We start from the raw sequence: 17,332 nt of genomic DNA on the forward strand, positions 1-17,332 counted from the left end.
ACAAGTCTCACCACCTTAGATTCCTCCGGGTGTCTAGCTCTCAGCTGAGCTAGGGCCAAAATTCTGCAGGCACGATTATTGCAACAACAAAAAAAGGTCGGTTTTTGGGTGGAAAAATGTATTCTGTTCCTGCTGGGTTTTGTGCTTTTTCCTGTCTCGGGCACTAGGCCCCCACACACAAGTCAAGGACCATTTTTATCTGAAGACTTAAGGCAACGCTGGCTCATAGGGAATTTATGGCTCCCACAGATTCCAGAACTTGATATCACAGAAATGTGAGGAAAATGTGTTTTTAGGCACAGTTTCAGGATTGCTTGGGCTTCTGGGTAAAAAACACCCTAATTAGTCCCACACATGGCACCACCCTGGACACCCTCCAGTATCTAGTTTTCAGAAATGTTTTGGTATCGTAGGTTTAGCTGGGTGGCAGCTGATCTAGGGCTCAAAATCTGTAGCTACTCAGTGTAAACAACGCACTGATGTCTCCAGTTTGACTTTTGGAGTCTAATTTCTTGCAGGTTCTTGGCCCAGTCACACAAATGAGGTATCATTTTTAGGTCGACCCTGGGAAGCGCATGCGCTGCTCTGCGAGGCATGCTGTATTGAGGTATGGCATAGGAGCTCCACCCATTTCCCGCCCATCCTTTCAATTGTCTCCTGTCACTGTCCTTTAGAAATCATTGCTTTTCATTCGTGAATAGGATTAGTAGCCCCTCCTTGGTACCGCCTTGTCTGTATCTGTAACCTCCCATAACGACTGGACTTTTTACTTGTGGTGTTACACGGTTTGCTTTATCTAGTCGGTGAGCATTATTTTTTTTTAATGATCTTCCCTATTCCACCCACGATGTCACAGCACGCCGCCGCCACCTTTTATATTGTTATTAGTCATGTATTGTTTTCATTTCTAGCGTGGTCTGCTTTAACTATAGCTGCCAAGCTTATTTATTTATTTAATTTACAGCGTGACCGCTTTCGCTTTAGCAGCTGCACTGCAAAAGCTTTCTTTTTCTTTATGTTTACACTTTGTGTAAAGCGCCCCAAACGCTCTTTCACTTTAATGTAGGTCACGCCCCTTTATTCAGACGCTGCTCACTGTAACCTGAATACGGCGAGCAGGGGTGCGGCCACCATTAAAGTGGTCTCGCATTTGCAGGAGTTTGAGCTATTAGCATTAGAAATGACAATGCCTTTTAGATATGTATTGCTTTGAGAAACACATAAATAAAAGGCATTATCATTTACAATGCCAGTATCTTAAAATCTCGTAATTGTAAGACCTATTGCATTGAAAATTATCAGGAGGCATGTGGGAACACAGAATAGTAAAACATTTGTTATTACCAATTACATTTCTCTGAATGTGTGCCTTCCCAATGTAAGCCACTATGCTAGAAAGAACATTTTTAGCAAAATGCCCTCTGAATCACATGCTAGTATGGCTTCCCATAAATTCAGAGGTGTACAGATAACCACTGCTCCTAAACTCGGTATCTGATGTATATTACAGAAATACATAGGTTTCCTTCATATCAATTTTTCACTCTCTATATTTTACTATATAAATTGTTCTATACTTAGTACATAATGGAAAACCGTTGCAAAGTGCAGCTCAGTTGTTGGCTCTGTGTAACTCGAGTTCTTGGAGAACTTACAAGCCCTATATATTTCCACGAGCAGAAGAGTCTGGTGGACGTAATAGTATGTTGCTTTTGTAAATCAGCCATTGTGACAAGAAGTTATTTCAACAGTTCTTTTCTTTGGGAAAACTTCAAAGCGGTCTACGCAAATGACCCCTTGCTCAATTCCGAATTTTATCTACCCTTCGGAAACTTATAGCTGTCCCGCATCGCCCATGGGCTTCACACATGTTCCCACCACAAACTGGAAGTTGAAAATTAGGCAATCTCTTAGAAAAAGTACAAAACTGTGTTAAAGAAATGTATTGTTGATACAGCTGTGCATTTTCGTGAAACCTGGAAAGATGATGATTTTGGCAGAGCAAGCATTTCATTGATATAATTTTTAGGGGAAAAAACAGACACCTTTTTGTTGAGAATTTTTCCTCCAAAAAAGTAGCTATATTTTGGCTATTTTTTCTGTCCCCTTCAGGATAAACCGCAAACCCTTAGAAGCCCCATGATGTGGGGGAAAAAGATGCTAATTTGGCAAGGATACCTTATGTGGAAGACAATGTATGGAGGCTAAAGTGCAAAGTACCCGAAACTGCCAAAAAAGGGATCAGCACTAGGGTGGAAAAACCTCAACAGTTAAGGGGTGAAGTCAACCCAGAGAACAGTATGTGCTTTATAAAAGTTCCAGCCTCCAACTAAGCAAGAGGACACAGTGCAGGCCTAGGGGTCCCTTTCTTTTCTATGGTAATCATTTGGCCATGGTGCTGACTTGGATACTGGGACATGGAGGTTTGGAGATGTACCTTCAGAAGTAGCTACATGCTTCACGGAGGAGGAGGCCAAGTTGTGGTGCCCATAATAACTTGTGAAAGGTGTTGCCCTGTGCACATCAGTTAGAACTCTGTCACTACGACTGGAAGCCTCTCTGCTAGTCCAAATGGACCCTGCACTCTCCCTTGGTGTGTTCTGTCTAAGATTTTATGTTTCTACCTCATCCAGGCAGAGCCATCAGGCAAATTTATCAAGCAAGGTTTTAGCAATAAAACATGTTCAGCTGAGCAGTGAAAAAGCTGTAGTTAACTTTGTATTGCAGAACTTTCTTTGTTTTCAAATTCTTCTTTCAAGGGCCCATTGGTTGCAATTTCTGGCTGCAATAGCAGACTTTTTATATTTTTTAACTTACTCCTCCAAAATTGGCATCTACCTTCTAGGAACAGTAAATTGAAACATGTCATGATGCCTGTGTGGTAACACTGGGCTGCTGTTGTTGTTTGCTTATGCATCGTCATATTTTTTTTGTAAATTCTGCACACCATCTTCAAAAAACATTGGCAAAGCCTGTAGGTCTGCATTGGCAAAGTCTAAAAGTCAGCACCATTGGCTTTGCCAGTCATTGTTTTCTGGGTCAATAGTAATGCTGGTGGTGTTACGGGCTCAACCAGTGGCATGCATAAAGCTGTCATTGTGCTTGCACATAGTATTTGCATATGGCAAAATCGATGTATGGATGGCAGCTTGCCAACAACTGATTAGAAAAACAGAGTAGGGATTTTTAGGTTTCAAAAGACTGCTTTGCTTAAGTATGCTTTTGGTGGAAATCGCATTGTATTGCTTACAACCAAAAACAGATTCAATTATCATGTTATGTCTGATCAAGATTGACTATATCTGTAGATTCTGTTTTCTAGCACCTAACCCACACTCTCAGAAGAAATAAGTTGAATGACATTATGTTTTTGATATTGGATCTGATCCTTCATTTGTATGCAAATTTAGGAAAATATTTATAAACTGTGTTCTCAATGGTGTATTCCCCCTTGGTGAGATTAAAGACTATGGGCCTGATTTAGATGTCAGTGGAGAGGACAAGGGCAATGATGTTCCCTCCCCACCAACATAGTGGTCAGTCTGCCGGACTTTCAGTTGGGCGGACAGACCATTGTTTGTCTGTGACGGAGACTACTTCATCTCCGCTGTGGCCAAACGTCTCCAACGTACTAAGGGCTGTCGGAGATTTGACTATATTTCCAGCCATTAGGATACGCAAACATATAGCTGTTTTTGTCCGTCGCCACCAGGCAGACCCTGGCAGTAAGATGCAGTAAAATAACAAAATGCCCCCATGGGCCATGACTCCCATGGTGAGAGGGCATTATCTTTTTTTATTTTCAAAAAGAAAATCCTGAAAGCAGGATTTTCTGTTTGAAAATAAAAAATAAACAGTTTGGTGCAAGGTTCCGTCATGTTAACAAAGCCCTGCACCAAACTGCAAAAAGTATTGACGGGAACTGCCATGACGGCAGTTCCTAGCAAAGCTTTAAGAAATGACCGCCAGCTTGGCGGTCATTTCTAAATTTGACTGGCAGTGGTGCAGTCAAGGTGACTCTGTTGCCCTGACCGCCAAACCTCCGTACACCAAAATATAAATCATCCGCTATGTCAGGGGTGCCAGTTAACAATAATAGCAGCCATGTGTACTGCTGAACATAAGTAGCTCAACCGTAGATAAAAGCAGAAGACTGCTGTACAACACTTACGGGGGATACACAGCATCCACAGAGGATGTAGTGGTGGAGCCAACACCGGAGGCAGGAGATCAGCATACGAGTGTGGCTCACAGGGATTAGGGTGCTGCATGAATGACAGCGGAAGATCAGAGTGTGCAAATGTAAGGGGTTGCACCAGGCCAGGATAGAGGTGATGGGCAGCTGCAGCAGTAGGGCTAAGGACATTCTCACAATTGGTCCCAAAAGTGGGTAATTACACTACAAGGTGTTTCTTATTGGGTAACATGGGGTCAGCAAGGGGCATTGTTTCATATCTAGTAGTCCTGTAATGCTATTTTTGTACTGTAATTCTCAGGTTGCATCAATTATTTCTAAGGCATCCTTTACTCCCAAAACCTTCTATAAATTAGTGAATTAATTGGATGCTGAACATTTTTGTTTACATGCTTTTTCCCCAGGTATTTCTGTACAGTGGGTCTGATGCCTTCAACTGCTGCATGTTCCTCTCTAGTGCGTACGTTTTAGCAGGATCCCAGGATGGAAATGTATATCAGCTGGATGTGAGAAATCCAAGGTGAGTAAAATTCTGTTTGTGTGGTGCATGAACTCCGTGTTTTTGGATGCTGCTTCCATTCTTTATTGTGGAGGCTGCTTTGGGTGCACAGATCGTCTGAAATGTTGAACCTGCCCATGTGAGGAAAGCAATTGTCCTGTGTAACTGCTTCATTTGAGCTGCAAATATCAGCTATATCTTAGTTCCATCCTTGTCATGCTGGGAAATTGACTTATGTTCTTTCTTTTGGGACTTACTCTTTTAGTGCCAGTTTAGTGAACGCAGTATATAAAAGAAGGTCTGATATTATAGAATCACTAAAGATATCAGACGAGCATCAGTAGATCTGGTATTTTACTAATTGAATGCCAATTTACAACTGATCTGATTTAACTCCAGCCACAAAAGCTTGTGCTATTGTTGAAGTGTTTTTGAGTCCGAGGGCAGGCTCTGTGTTACTGTATTGTAACTATCAGAGCCTTTTACCGCTTGTGTCCTGCAACTTTACTATTGAGCCCAAAACTGAGCACCAAATACACTCTGTTAGCCTTGACTCTCATGATAGTTCTCCCTGCAGTGTTTTTCTCTTTTCCATTGTATCTTTCTTATGTTTGACTTTTCTGTCTGCAGACGTTGCAAGCTGCAGGGGCGGTGCCACTGCTGTTCGCGCCTTGTTTTGACTCCTCCATGGTCTTTGGTGGCCTCTGGTGCACACATACTCGACTCCCATTGGTTGGGGGTAGCCAATTGGGAGGCAGGGGGTGGAGTCAATTAGAGTTCTAAGCCCTTAAAATGCTGGCTGCAGCACGGACGTGATCGCAATAGGACAGCATTCGCCATTTTAACTTAAGACCAGCGCATTATTTTAAAACTGCTCAAATTGAAATACTTGCTGTTTTAGATTCACCTTCTTTAAGATTTCGCCATCTGTTTGTCACTTCAGCTTTGGACCCGCTATACTAGACTCCCATTGGTTTGGGGGAACCAATTGGGAGGCAGGGGGTGAAGTCGGTTAGAGCTCCAAACCCTTGAAATTCTGGCTGCAGCGCCGTTGCGCCACCGACAAGCCCTTCCGGGGCCAGGGGCCAGCCATTACGCCCGGAAACGGGTCTACTCCTCGGGCACCTTTTCTCAGGAAGTCACCAACTAGACCCATCTCTCTTTCCAAAGCGTAGTAAATTAGGCACTTTAAATCCGAATTTGGCTGTCTCTGTACTGCAGAAACGAACTTGGGTGACAAATACCCAGCTGACAGCTATTCCACCACCTCCCCCATAGAAAAAAATACGAACCTCCTCACAATTACTTAACACTCATTCATTGGCCAAGCACTACCTTGAGATATTTCATCTACTTAATGCAGAATCCCCAGATATTGTATTCATGACTGAAACTTAGTTAACGGATGACCCATGCCAGCTATCTTAGCAGCTCTCCTGAAAACTGTTATCTACTCAACATTAATAGACAGATAGGTAAAAAAGGCAGAGGGGTTGCAGCAGCGGTCAAAAAATATCTTATTTTCACGAAAACGTATTTCTATACTGATTCCTACGGTTGATGACATTTTGATTAAATTTGACTTCCCTTTTGATATATGCCCTCATGTACAGACTTCTGAGCAATTTGCAACAATTTCCCTAACTTTTAGCTGACTTTATCTCCACTTCATCTCCTCATTAGCCATCTACCATGGAAAAAGCTTACTCATTGGACACTTCAATTATTGGGCAAATGAGGATACCGGCAGGCAAACCTCTACAGATCTGACTGACATACCAAGCAGTCTTAACTTCAACCAACATGTGTTTGAACCCTCACATACCAAAGGTCATACCCTAGATCAGGTCTGGTCCACTAACCTAACTATATTCAATCTTACGGTTTCTCTTTGTGTATGGTCAAACCCCCATCTAATCAAATTCACTCTAACTGATCTGACCTTTCTGAAACCCTCCACATGTCTGGGTATTTTACACAGGAACTGGAATCTCTTAAATCTTGACGCCCTTCTGTAACTCGCTGGCACTCTCCTTACCCACCCCTATAGAGAGCCTGGATGAATTCAAGGAGGCAGTATCTTACTGGTTGACAGTAGTCAGCGATACATTTGCTCCCCTTCATAAAACCAACCATACTCAACACAAACAAGCGTCCAAATGATTTTCAGATGAGCTAAAGACAGCCAAACTCAAAATCCGCCAGGCAGAACGGAAATGGCGAAACTCCTACTTGCCTGAAAACAAGGAAATCTTCGTCCGACGCCTAAAAGCTTACAAAAAAATCGATCTTGCAAGGTAAATCAACCTTTTTAAACAAAATGTTTAATTCTGAAACTAAAACAAAGGACATCTTTGAAATTGTCACAGAACTAGCTAAAACTTGAACCACCGTCCCCACCCAAAATGTATGTGATGCTCTGGTCTAATTTTTTATTGACAAAATAAAGGTGATAAATGATAGCATCCCCTCCAGCTCACTAGCCAATGTGATTCCATCTCTAGATAGGAATTCTACCAAATGTTTGGCTGTTCCCATCGTAAGTGACGATCGCCTCATGGATTTACTAGCCATAGCTAAATCAGGATACCCGAAAGACATGTGCCCCCCTTGGATCCTAAAAGCCATATTCTCTATCCTTCCTGACCCAGCCAGCTCCCTCCTTAACCTACCCCTAAGTCAGGGTAGTGTCCTACATTTATTTAAGGAGGCTGTGGTAATCCCACTCCAAAAAACAAAACTAGAGAGGACCCCACGATCTTGAAAAACTATCGACCTATTTCCTTACTACATTATGTAGCAAAGCTTTTGGAGACCCATGTTGCTGAGCACCTCTGCACCTTCTTAAAGGATTCTAAATTCCTCAACCCTCACCAGGCAGGCTTTCGACCTTCCCACTCAACTGAAACAGTAATTCTTTCTGTTGTAGATGATATGACAGCAGAAGCAGATAAAGGCTTTACCCAGGCTCTTGTTCTTTTAGATCTATCAGCGACCTTTGACAGGGTCGACCATGCTGTTTTGATTGACCGTGTTGAGGCCCTGGGTTTGCAAGGCCTTTCCCTGGACTAGAAGAAATCCTTCTTCAAAAACAGCTCTCAGTCGGTCCATCTCTTCCCCTTCAGTTCAGCTATTTGTTCGACTATACTGTGGAGGACCACAGGAATCCTCCCTTCCCCCCACCCCACCGCCCACCCATCTTTTTAATCTTCACTTTCACCCGCTAGTAGATTTCCTACAGAAGTGGAAGGTAAAAAAACCTAACTCTAATGACGATATGCAGCTGCTTTATACATTTGTGACTGGATGAACAGCCACCAGTTAAAACAACTAAGTCTGGCAAAACTGAAATCATTATCACAAAAATCAAACCCCCCCCCCCCCCCCCCAACTGAATCACTCCTTGTAGCCCCCTAAGATGGGACCATGCCCAAAAAAGTTGTAAAAAGCATCTGGATCCTCTGTGACTAGGATATCTCTATGAAACAATAGATAGGAGCAGTGATTTCCTCATGTTTTCGCCAACTTAAGAGAATCAAAAAAATTAGGAAATACTTTACATTTGCACGTCATTCAAATCATCATTGCCTTAGTTATTTCCTGGATTGATTATGTGAAACAACCTCTATTTTGGACTTCCAATAGGCCTCAACCACAGGCTACAAAGTGGAGAAGTGTGGCTCAATGGTTAGAGCGGCAGAGCCTGTTATGTTATGTTAAATGTGATTTATAAAGCTCACTGACACCGAAGCTTCCTGGCGCTGATAAACAGAACAGATGAGGGGAGAACGTAAATGACAGATTCTAAGTAGGAATGGGGAAGAGATGGGTTTTTAGCATTTTCCTGAAATTCAGAAGGGAAGAACAGGATTTGATTGGGAGAGGGAGGAGGTTCCAGAGCACAGGAGCTAGATGAGAGAAACGACGAGCGCCGAATCTCTTGGTTTTACTCCTTGGGGTAGTCAGTAAATCGCGGTGAGCAGAACGGAGATTGCGTGTGGGACAGTGAGGGCGAATGAGGGATTTTAAAAAGATAGGGCTAAGACAATGAAGTGCTTTGAAAGTGAGGCATGCCACCTTAAAGGCGGCCCTTCGATCGATTGGGAGCCAATGGAGGCTCGTGAGCAGAGGCTTAGCTGATTGCCATCTGGGAGTTCCATGAATCAGGCGGGCAGCCTGATTCTGGACAACCTGAAGGCGTTGAATCAAAAATTGTGACAAACCGTGGTAAATGGCGTTGGAAAAATCCAGACGGGAGAGTACCAGCGAGGTGATAGTTTGAGTGAGTGCTGCTGGGGGCAAAAAGTGACGGACTTTGCGGATCCTTCAGAGTTGATACATGCAGGAGGAGACCACCGCTCCAACTTGAGCCCTGAGTGAGAGCTCGGTGTCAATGATGACACCCAGACTCTTTACTGTTTTTGCTGGGGTAGGGGGGGAGCCAAACTCTGGAGGCCAGAACTGAGGACCCCAGTAGATGTGACTGAGTCCGGGGAGAAGGAGCTCGGTTTTGCCGGGATTCAACTTCAATTGGTTCTGGTTCATCCAGAGTTGGATGTGAGTCATGGCTCCGTGAAAGGTTGTAATAGCGTGTGGTGAGTTGAGAGAGAAGATGATTTGTAAGTCGTCCGCATAGTTATAGGTGACGATATCCCATTTCAGAAGAGAGTTGATAAGGGGCCGGAGATAAAGATTAAAGAGGAGCAGGGAAAGAGAATAGCCTTGGGGGACACCACAAGAAGTGTAGATCTTATTTGCAGTGTAAGGACCTAGGCGGACTGCCTGTGTTCTTCCCGTGAGAAAGGATTTGACCCACTCAAGGGCAACGCCCTGGATGCCCGCCTGCTCGACACGGTGGACAAGGATGTTATGATCCACCGTGTCGAACGCGGCAGACAAATCCAGTAAGACGAGGGCTTGGGGAATACCCACGTCTGCGTTACTCCTGAGTGTGTCAAGGACTGCCAAGATGACGGCTTCAGTGGAGTGGGCAGGTCTGAAGCCAGCCTGGGTCGGCTCAAGATAGCAGGAAGATTCAATGAAGCTTGACAGGCAGCGGGTGACATGGGCCTCCATAAGTTTAGAGAAATAGGGAAGGAGGGAAATGGGGCGATAGTTCGATGGCTCCGCCACATCAGCACCAGGTTTTTTTAAAAGGGGTACCAGGATGGCCTCCTTAAAGGAGGTGGGGCAGATGCCGCTGCTGAGAGAGCTATTGAGTAGATACAAGATGCTATCGGGTAATTTAAGACATAAGCTCCGCAGGATGAACGGCGGGCAGCAGTCGTTCGGGGAGCCAGATTTTACACGAGTGGCTAGTTCCGCCAAGGAGATGGGATCTAGAATAGGAAAAGAGGTGAAGGTCGAGAGATTGTTAGGGGAAATGTCCGGGGATGGCGATTGGGGGAGTGGAGGGATAGATTTTTTGATTGTAGAAATTTTTTCTAAGAAGAAAGTGTTCAGGGTATCGCAGGCTTCCTGGGTGGGGGTCTGGGCTGGGAGGGTTCTCTCGTCGATAGTTAGTTCGTTCAGAACTCTGAACACCTCCTTAGATTTATCAACTGCCGAGGAGATCCTATTGGAAAAGTGTTCAATTTTGGCTGAACGGATGGCTATTTTGAACTCTTTGCGAGCGGCCAAATAGGATTGTTTGGCTGAGTCAGAGTAGTCCTGTCTCCAGGTGCGTTCTAGCTGACGTGTTTTTAGTTTCCGGGCTTTAAGGTCGTTGGAGAACCACCTGTGAGAGTTCCGGTGTTTGGTACAGGGAAATTTAGCTAGGGGAGCAAACCGATCGCTAGCCGACTCAAGCCAAGAGGTCATATCTCGTTCTAACCCATCGATGTTGGTGGGGTCGAGAATGACTGGGCGGGAGTCGGCCAGGGTATTGATGAAGCCCTGGGGATCGTAAGAGCTCCATTTATGGGAGAGGCCGCCGGCCATCAGGGGGAGAGGGGTCTGACCGGCGACCGTGATGGTGGTATCCACCAGATGGTGGTCAGACCAGGCACACGGGAATATGTCTGGTAGAGATAACTTCAGGTTGCAGGACCAGATCTGGTCCAGAACATGTCCCCCAATATGAGTGGGTTGAGAGACGTGTTGGACGAGATTCAGATTTTTAAGGGTCTCGAAGAACTCAGTAGCATGGGGGCCGGCGTTGATATCGCCGAACCAGTAGTTTAGGTCCCCAAAAATAGCGAGGTGGGAGTGCAGTGTAAGAAGGGAGGACAGTTGTTCACTCATGATGGTAGAGAAAAACGGCATGGGGTGTGGGGGACGATATAGCAGAAAAAGAGTGAGGGGACCGGTGTCCGTTTGTACATTAATGAGTAGATTCTCCACCTCAGAAATGGGGAGAGAGTAGGAGGAGATGGATTTAAGACGTTTGGAGATGATGGCCGCTACCCCACCTCCAGGCCAGTCGCCAGGGCGGTCGGCGTGGAGGATGTAGTAATCGGGGGGAAGTGCCGCCAGAATATCTGGCAGGGATTCTGAGGTGAGCCACGTCTCTGTGAGGAGAAGCATATCGGGACTAGAAGTAGATAGCAAGATAAAAATGTCCTCAGAATGTTTTACTAGCGAGCGGGTATTCAAATATGATACCCGGATGGACGTGGTGTTTCTAGTCGGCATAACTGGGGGTAAACGGCCGTCAATGGGGGATAGGTCAGGGCGCATGAGGCCAGCAGAGGAGATGCAGTACAGAGCTGAAGGAGATGGTACAATGGCAGTGTTCTCGAGATCTCTGAGTGCCTGAGGTGAGTAACTGATGGAATGGACAGCGTGGCGTGCCCTCAAGCCCGTCCTGGCGCGGACGGGCGCAGACGGGCTTGCCTTTGGCGCACCGCTGGCGCGCCCGCTGTGCCCGTCCGCTGCGCGGACGTGGAAGGCACATGGTTTAAATAGAAGAAAAACAGGAAGGGGCGTGGCCTGTTGTAAAGGGGGCGTGGCCTGACCAGGCTTCCCCCAGAATGACGTGGCGAAGTGTAGCGGCCCGCGACAGCGTTTCGATCGGCTGTGCGGGGATGGTGGTAGCGAGGGTATTGCCAAAAGGTAAGTTAAAAGACACAAAAACAAATTTTTAAAAAAATGCTCGTTGCTCCCGGCTTTCCGCCTCAGGAGTTCTCTCTATCTCCTGATGCGGAAGTCTGGCCCGGGACCAGGGTTCAATTCCCGCCTCGGCGGGTCTTGGGCTCAATTTCCTCGGACCTGATAATTCTCGCCTCTGTGCCTATCCTAATCATGGGTCCCACTCTGCAACTCTGGGCAATAGCTTGCTTAATCTCCACAACGGCCCCAACAACACTAGGATGCCTGGCCTCACCTTGGGGGTGCCCAGGAGTGGACACTTCACAGGGAAAGGCCAGGAAGGGTTCCTCAGCGGTATTCGTACAAGGCCGAGATGCCTCCGGGTAGTCCTGCGCTATACAAGTACCTCTACATTTACATACATACATTTACATACATTTACATTTACAAATAGCTCAAAAAATGCAGCTAGGCTGGCTTTCGACAACCCAGACACTGCCACATCAAGCCATTGATGGAAAAGCTACATTGGCTCCCAGTAGCCCAGAGGACCATCTTCAAAACTGCATTACTTTTAAACTCCTTTGTGACAAAAGCCCGGCGTTTGTATTTTCCAGAACTCAGAGCTACACCTCTATCAACCCAATGTTGGCCTAACCTGAACTATACCAAGATTCAAAATGAAGTAGTTGGATGGTGCAATATTCTCGGTGATAGCCCCCTGGACATGGAACTCTCTTATGCCTGACATCATATCTCCACCCAACTATGTGAGGTTCAGGAATCTCCAAAAAATATTGCTTTTTTAACAAGTTTATGGCTAATCCCCCTGACTACGTGCCGCCTACCTATTACTCTAGTGCTAAGAAACATACCTGATGTACGTGTGCTCTATAAATCCTGTGTTAACTTAACACAACTCAAGGGTGAGCAGGAGAGAGGGACTGCACCTCGGTGGATCTGGTTGTGGTTAGGCAAATCCTTGATGGGGAATTTTCCTCTGCCCATACAGCAACCTTCTACCTAAATAGTGAAGAGTCTACCCCGGTTCAGTCTTCTTCCTCACAAAGGCTGATGTCTTTGCTGATCAAGGTGGATGAACTTGGTTCTAGTGCCAAACATTTGGAGGTTCTTTCGTTAGGTTCTCTGACTGCCACCATTGGTATTGAATTTTTTAGTTCCAAACCATCACAGGATCTAGGTGTTTTGTAGAGAAGACCGCAAGATGCATTTGTGGGTTTCGAGAGCGCTCCGCGATCACAGGCACTCTGTCTTATAAGGGTCATGGCCTTGTCTCCTGGCTGGCGTCGCCGATCCTTTCTTGGGCTCCAGTAGGCAGCTTTCTCTTCGTAGTACTCAGATCCTCTTTTGTCCTCTTTTTGTTGGCAACATCTTACTCATGCAAGGGTCCCTTCAGCACTCTCTTCAGCAGTCATTCAGCTCCTTCCCTCTATGCAGTATTAGGGTGGAGCTTCTCCTGGCAGATTGCAGAACTTTTTCCGGGTTTGTCATCACGAACCTAATGAAGGGGAGGGAGCTGGCATTCAGTTACCCTAACCTTGGCACACAAAAGGATTTCTCGGTCTTAGCTGCAGTGGGACACTAGATTTGGGTAGAGAGATGTGGCTGCTAGTTTCTGCCCATAATTGCACTGACTTTGCAAAACAAGTTGTTTTTTTTGTTTGCAGTCTTGCACTGGACCTGTTTCATGTTGTTCTTGCTTTTTGCGTATTTCTCAGTCTGGTGCCGCTGTCATCCTTGTCTCAGTGTTAGCAGGATCGCGAGGTGGAGGTTGGAATCTCCTGTCAGTGTATACTCCAAACTAAGCCACAGAAGAAGAAGAGGTTGTCACACTTAACTACCATCTAACCTGTTGGGAAGTAGTAATTCTAAGGAACAATGAAGCAGGAAGAGGGAGCCTCTGTCTCCGAACCTCTACACCTTAGAGTCTGGTCCACTACAAAGAACCTCAGTAATGCTGTGCTGAGAAGTAGCTCTGCAATTCATACTGCTCTTTGAAGCTCTCTTCAGTCTCCTTCTCATGCCATCTTCTCTCCAATGAACTTATCTACTCCTACTGCTTTACTTCTTGAGTGTGCTCTTTGCTAGTATGTGACCTTCGTGACCAATTCAGAACTTGGATATCTGTAACCAAACATAAGCCATGCAAAAATAGTGAGCATCTAGAACCACTACTATCACAATAATGTAGCAATTGAAAATGTTCTCTTGTTCCCTTATTTAAAATGTAAAAAGTGATACTATGGAGGTACTTTTCTTATTCTTTAAGGACCCAACCCCTTTTTTTATTGTAAGCCTAGGCAAGACACATAATACCATATTATGTTAAAAGAAAAGGAACATAAAACCAAGAGGTTTGCGTGATAGCTCAATTTCGAGTTCTGTTGTATTTATTAGTTCATATTGTAATTTTTTTCTGCTGACCTAGTGCCAGGGAACTCGGATATTAGCACACTTTGTAAATAAACAAATTAGTAACAGTTATAAAACAGAGCTGTAGACTGGATGAAAATTCTAGAAGTCCTTGAGCATTTCAGAACCAAAGTGTAGCTTCAATCCATTGTTAGGAATCTGATTTGAAGAAGAAACCATTAACCTACCCTTGGAGTTACTAAACACAACAGCATCTCCCCTCCAAAGGATCTTTCGCCCCGCCTCTACTAATACACTGACATTTACCTTTTGTGTGCAGATTCCTGAGAAGGAACACAGAGTTTTTGATTCTTTGAAATGTAGAATATCTTTTAGAGTAAAACAATCTGGATGGAATATATTCGGATTCCAAATACAGATCCAAAAATGTTAATGCTGCCTACTGCGAAAAAATATGGGGAACTTTGTTTTCTTAGTCCAGTAGGGACAGCAACAAGGTATGACGTTTGCTGTGCACCGGACGAATGAAGGAACCAAAGTCGTATGACATTGAGGGGTGAGCAAAAGGTGAGTGTAGCTTGGCCATTGCTTATGAGAAGTCTTTTTTTTACTTGATAGTTCCAAAACCTCTATTGTACGGCACTTCTCAGGTTTCCTGCACTCTGAACCAATATGGACATTTATTTACTGTCACCATAACCTTCATTATCACTTCCTTCGGACTTTGAATAATCAAAAGGTTAACCTATCAACATTAATGTGTTTGTATACATGTTAAGGGTCATTGACAGGTTTGGTTTAGTGGACTAACCATTGATTGCAGTAGTATGAACATTGTGTGTATGATTTAATCTAATTTAACATTAACATACATAACGTTACTGTTGAGATTTTATTTAATAGGCAAAATTAAAATCAATATTCTAAAAAAATCAGATAGTGTACCTAAATACAAGAACTGAAAAATAAGTTAATCACAGCTTCCTTAATACACATTCATAGTATATAACAACATAACCACTCCATTGTATTCAGACTATGGAGTGGTTCATGTGATCCAAGTTTTAATATTATTACTTTTGAATGCATCAATGATTAGCTATCAGCGGCCAAACCTTTGGCACAACTAATCATTTTATTGGTGTGTTCGTTGCAGAGGGCAAGAATAGATTCCAATGTTCAGCAGTTCACCTCTTCAAAAATTAAATATAGGTATCTTTTCCTTAAAACAATCCAATGCTGAGCAAATATTTGTAATGTGATGAGTACTTTCCAGTTATTGGCCACAAAAGGGCAAGTACAGTTGTGTTTTTGAGTTACATGCCAAGAACCCTCATATTGAGGTGTTGGGATAAATAATAAATGAAAAAAGGTGAGTTTTACTTTAACTTCAAGGTTAAATAGTTTCAGGCGCCTACCTTTGCCTTCTCTGTCAATCAAATAATGCAATTGATGATGCCTTACACATGCTTGTAAATCTGCATCAAAAGCCCTCTCTGATACTTTCATTCAATATGCAGGCCACTCAGTTTGTGTCTTCCCACATAAAGCCTCTCAGTTTTCAAATCGATGCTTCTTTAGTAATAGATTTCAATATGATGCACAATATCTATGTAATTTACAGTGGTGTCAGATGATACCCATTTTGTCCAGCGTTAGCACAGGACATAATGTAAGCAAGACAACTCTTCTCAGTCTGAGGTGAAAAGGCAATCAGACTGTGTTTTTAGCAGATTTTGTTTCAGTAGATTGACGTAAATTTAATAATTTATGAGCACAACTTTAATTGCCAACCTCCCTGATTGATCTTTTAGACAGCTGCAAAAAGCAAACACTGCATATAGCCCGTGGATCAATTTTAGTTGTTTACCCAAGTGCTTCTCCAATGACTATTGCTCTCTAGTCATTCATATAGTGTATACTTTCTATTATCATTCCCAAAGACCAAGTGGTTAATGATTTAAGATGTAATAAAAAATGTTTAATGGATAACCATGCATGAATAATGGGATTTATCAACCTAATTTGTTTTGAGATTATTAATAAACCAATCCTATGTATAGAGTGCCTTATATAGTTTTTGATAAATTGACCAGCAAACAATTTGTTTAATTGTATTCCTGCAAATGTGTGGTATGCCTTTGCAACTTATCAGAGTAGTTCCCATTAACGGTTTAATCTCCATTACCCAACTTTCAAGCCTCTTCTAGAGCAGTTCAGCAAAAATCTTGCCTTCTTAAGTGATCAAAGCAATGACTCTGTTGTTCCTATGCAAACACAAGGAGATAATGGACGGAGCGCTGAAACTTTTCAAACACTCGCCCCCAGTCACAGATCTGGGTTGAATCCATCATCATTCTTTAGCTCACTTCGCCACCTCAGTTCAGACATGGCCATATGCAAATCATTCTTGACCCTGTGCCTCATGGGAACAGTCCAGCCCGAACTGCCAAGCAAGGTCTTCCCTGAACCGGAAAAAAGCATCCTGCATTAGGCTAGCTTGAATCCAGGGGCAAAGTGAGCAAGGGACCCACGTCTGGGCATACCCTGTCAACTTAGGGCGAACAAAGCACGGACCCCACCTCCTGACAAGGAGTCAAAACTTATAGATGCATCAGGCAAGAGAATCGCATCTCAAGCTATCAATCATTGGCGCATTGCCAATGCACAAGCTCTCCTAGCGCGGTATGATAGAGCTCACTATGACGACCTAGAAAAACTAATGCAACACTTACCAGACCAATACAAGGCTAAAGCTCACAACCTCATTCAAGAGGGTAAACTTATCACAAACACTTCCATCAAATGTGCCCTTGATGTAGCTGATACAGACTTTGGTGCCATTAACACCAGCGTTTTGCTACGCCGACATGCTTGGCTTCAAATCTCAGGATTCAAACAAGAAGTACAATCAGCACTTCTTAATCAACCATTTGATCAAGAACACCTTTTTGGCCCCACAGTCGATTCTTCATTGGAAAAAATTAAGAAAGACACCAAGACTGCTAAATCCATGGGGGCTTTACATCTACCCTCTAATAGAGGCTGTTTTCGTTGCTCCTTTTATAGGCGTGGCTCAAAGACGGCTGCATCAGAAAACACCTCCTCGTCTTATAAAAGCCCCAATCAATCCTCCTCATCCAAAGGATATTTTTTGGGAGGCTACAGAGGGAATAACAATAGAGGAAGAGGCAGGGGAAACTCCACCCGCACTT

The 17,332-nt window shown here is 44.0% G+C and overlaps 1 protein-coding gene across 1 annotated transcript in view; it reads left to right on the forward strand.

The window, feature by feature from the left end:
- The window catches only part of PAAF1 (proteasomal ATPase associated factor 1), a 153,328-nt gene that overhangs the window by 95,326 nt on the left and 40,670 nt on the right, over nucleotides 1-17,332 (forward strand). The window contains exon 9 of the mRNA XM_085623322.1: nucleotides 4,600-4,715. Coding sequence (XP_085479448.1) covers nucleotides 4,600-4,715 — 116 coding nt within the window. The remainder of the gene's footprint in view (nucleotides 1-4,599; nucleotides 4,716-17,332) is intronic.

This window comes from Triturus cristatus, chromosome 8, assembly GCF_964204655.1.
Source record: "Triturus cristatus chromosome 8, aTriCri1.1, whole genome shotgun sequence".
In the NCBI taxonomy this organism is placed as follows: Eukaryota; Metazoa; Chordata; class Amphibia; order Caudata; family Salamandridae; genus Triturus; species Triturus cristatus.